General features: G+C 47.0%; 1 protein-coding gene across 1 annotated transcript in view; it reads right to left on the bottom strand.

Annotated features, from left to right (window-relative positions):
- si:ch211-57n23.4 (immunoglobulin superfamily DCC subclass member 3) overlaps positions 1 to 3,081 on the bottom strand; it is a gene marked incomplete at its 5' end in the record, with an annotated part of 11,320 nt that extends 8,239 nt beyond the window's left edge. Inside the window, 5 exons of the mRNA XM_056583499.1 lie at positions 132 to 290; positions 798 to 935; positions 1,479 to 1,609; positions 2,185 to 2,329; positions 2,766 to 3,081. Of these exons, the coding sequence (XP_056439474.1) occupies positions 132 to 290; positions 798 to 935; positions 1,479 to 1,609; positions 2,185 to 2,329; positions 2,766 to 3,081 (889 nt within the window). The remainder of the gene's footprint in view (positions 1 to 131; positions 291 to 797; positions 936 to 1,478; positions 1,610 to 2,184; positions 2,330 to 2,765) is intronic.
- Between the last annotated feature and the right edge of the window lie 233 nt (positions 3,082 to 3,314).

Raw genomic sequence — 3,314 nt, forward strand, 5'->3', positions numbered from 1 at the left:
CTAGAAACACAGCTCTACGTTACCCCTCTAGAAACACAGCTCTACGTTACCTCTCTAGAAACACAGCTCTACGTTACCTCTCTAGAAACACAGCTCTACGTTACCTCTCTAGAAACACAGCTCTACGTTACCTTGCACCACCAGCCTGCCGAGCGCCGTCCTCCTCATGCGGGTGCCGGGCCGGTTGGCGGCGCACACGTACACCCCGGAGTGCTGCAGGGACACGTCTGAGATCATCAGGTTCCCCGTCCCCAGCACCTGGATGCCCTCCACGCCGATGGAGCGCCCGTCTGCAGGGGGGGGGGGAGGACCAGGGAGAGGAACGCAGGAGATCAATTGTTTTGTTTTAACGAGCACAGAGAACGCGTCACGTAGGCTACATAGTACATCATCCTGTCACATCGTTGTCTGTTCACTCAGAGTGTTTAATAAGGTCTGATGCTGCATGAACATAAAGTGCTGAAATTTATCAGACTTTACTTAACATTTCTTTTTTTTTACATTTTGAATTTTAATATTACAAACATTTAAAATCATATTTTAAGTTATTCATTTTTTCGCTCATTGACTACAAGCTCTTTTATAAATATATATTTTAAACGATGGTACCATTTTGAAGTCAAAACACTCAGACCATTAACTTAAGGAAGTGATACAAGACATGTCATTAGCGGCAACTATTAAAAACTAAATCTAATTTCACTGACGACATTGGAATGTTGCAGAATATTACTTTCCCACTACGCCAACAGGAGCTTCTATGTGTGAAATGCAGAAACCAAAGGGTCCTCCCGTACCTAGCCTGCTCCAGGAGACGATGGGTCTGGGATTGCCAGTAGCAATGCACTCCAGGATAGCGGTCTGGTGGACGGTGATGGTGAGATTCTGAGGTCCAGACAAGATGAAGGGTTCCCTGTAAATCCTGGATGCACCACCTAGGGAGAGACAGAGAAGTGTGAATAAAAGGGTCTCTGATCGTCTCCACTCCTGGAACACTGAAATCATAATCTCTGGACGGTTCGTTCTGCTGACATTCTGGATGCAGCCTATTTCTTGACACTCTCTATACCATCAATTAATGAACATCGGCAATTGATCTGAGAACATTTTGTATTGAATGGAAGGTTAGAATTGAATTAGGTTGTAATTATACTGCATTGTAATGTCGCCATAAGTACATTAAAGATATCTATCTTGCATTCATGAGTTTGCACTGATGATTCTGAGCGTAGTCCACAGAGTGTGCCTAGTTCAGCGACACCCGGTGACTTTCCTGATGTGCAGATGATGGTGTAATACAAACGTATGAGTCACAATCATAAACATAGCGATAAACCATCAGGAAACACGCACATAGGGCAGGGTACACCTTAAGTTCAGTGTAAGGCCTACTGCTTACCCTGGTAGGCACACAACATTACATTCGGTTGTGATCATTTCCGACATGGATTCCAGCAGATAACCCAAAGTCTGCCTACCGGTAACATTGAGCACAGCCTCGTGGCTGAAGCGCGTGTTGGCGATGTTGGAGGCCACACAGCGATAGACACCTGCGTCCTCCGTGGTCACCCCGGTCACCTGCAGAATCCCCATCGGCAGCAGAGTGTACCTGGGAGCCAACGATAGGATTCATCGTCATTTCATCCTTTACTAACGGTGTTTGTGTTTGCTACAGTATTCATTGATACATTATTTGATAGGGTTAGAGTTAAAGGGTTAACCCCCACCCTAACCCACTACTCCTAACCATATCCCCAATGCTAATGCGTAATACTGCATTAATTAATGTTGATTAATGGTTGATTAATGGTTATGGCTAATTGCTGTTGAGGAACCAAGCGTAATATTTTTTCTCTTGTAAACATGCACAATTATATGTAACAAATGTAATTCTGATTCTGATTCTGATTCTGACTGGGAATGTATGTTCCGTCGCATTGCCTTTTGTGGAGCCGTAATGAACGCTCCCACTCCAATCAATGCTACACTGGGCCACTGACGCGTCCCTCTATGAATAAATTGTGTGTTTTCGAAGAAAATACACATGTGTGTGTGTCAATAATTGAGTTATACGAGCCTAGACTTTGTTCATACAAGGAACATTTAAAGATAGACGCCATTTGAAGGACAATCAGTGCTGTCATTGGAGCTTCAACTGAGTTTGGCTGGACGGACAAATGTTACCTTTTCTCTGAAGTGCTGAGCTGAACATGGTTCCTCTCCCAGGTGATGTTGGCCTCTGGGATACTCTGGATCTGACACTGGAACCGGGCGACCCCCCCCTCATCCACTGCCATGGACTCTGGGTGGGTGTGGAACTTGGGAAGGGCTGAGAAAGATGTTGGCAGTCGATATGTTAGCAATTATCAGAACAAGTTCATTTCAAAGAAATTCCAAAACCAATTCGGGCATCAGGCGGTCGAATCTTAATGAGTGTGAAGACAGTGCTGGAAAATCTGTGAGTTAATCTGAACCATCATTCAGTATATATACAGAACATGCTGTTTGAGAGAAAGATGAAACTACGTGCTTCTAGTTGTATAGTTGTATTCTTCATCTTTAGAAACATCGAATAGATCATAGCTCTATACCTATTTGAATTACCGAATAATATTGCTGTGTGTATCGTACGGTTCCGCAATATAAATGAAAAACAACAACTGATAAACATGTTCATGTTAAAGTAACCAGGAGCAGCAGCACATTATAAACTGCAGTAACCACCTCAGTGCATTGGGTCTGGTGCATAAAGCAGGTACACTTACAGGCCAGCTGGACCCGGGCCTTGCGGCTGACCAGCATGCCGTAGCGGTTCCGGGCCGCGCAGTCGTACTCGCCCACGTCCCCGTCGCTCCGCTCCCGTCTCTTCTGGAAGCTCTGGATGAGCAGCGTTCCGTTGGCCAGGACTTGAACCCGCTGGCTGGCTTCTACCGGGGCCCCGTTCCGCCGCCACGTGATCACGATGGGGCCCTCGCCCTGGACCTGGCAGTCCAGCAGGAGCATCTTGTCTCTGACCGCGTTGACGTCGCTGGGCTCCCGCAGGAAGGAGAGCTCCGTGGCGCTGCCTCCACCTGAGGGAGAGAGAGCAAAGGGACTGAGTACACTGGAGAGAGAGAGAGGGCAAAGGGACTGAGTACACTGGAGAGAGAGAGGGCAAAGGGACTGAGTACACTGGAGAGAGAGAGGGCAAAGGGACTGAGTACACTGGAGAGGGAGAGGGCAAAGGGACTGAGTGCACTGGAGAGAGAGAGGGCAAAGGGACTGAGTACACTGGAGAGAGAGAGGGCAAAGGGACTGAGTACACTGGAGAGAGA

The sequence above is a fragment of the Gadus chalcogrammus genome, chromosome 22, assembly GCF_026213295.1.
Source record: "Gadus chalcogrammus isolate NIFS_2021 chromosome 22, NIFS_Gcha_1.0, whole genome shotgun sequence".
Lineage (NCBI taxonomy): Eukaryota > Metazoa > Chordata > Actinopteri > Gadiformes > Gadidae > Gadus > Gadus chalcogrammus.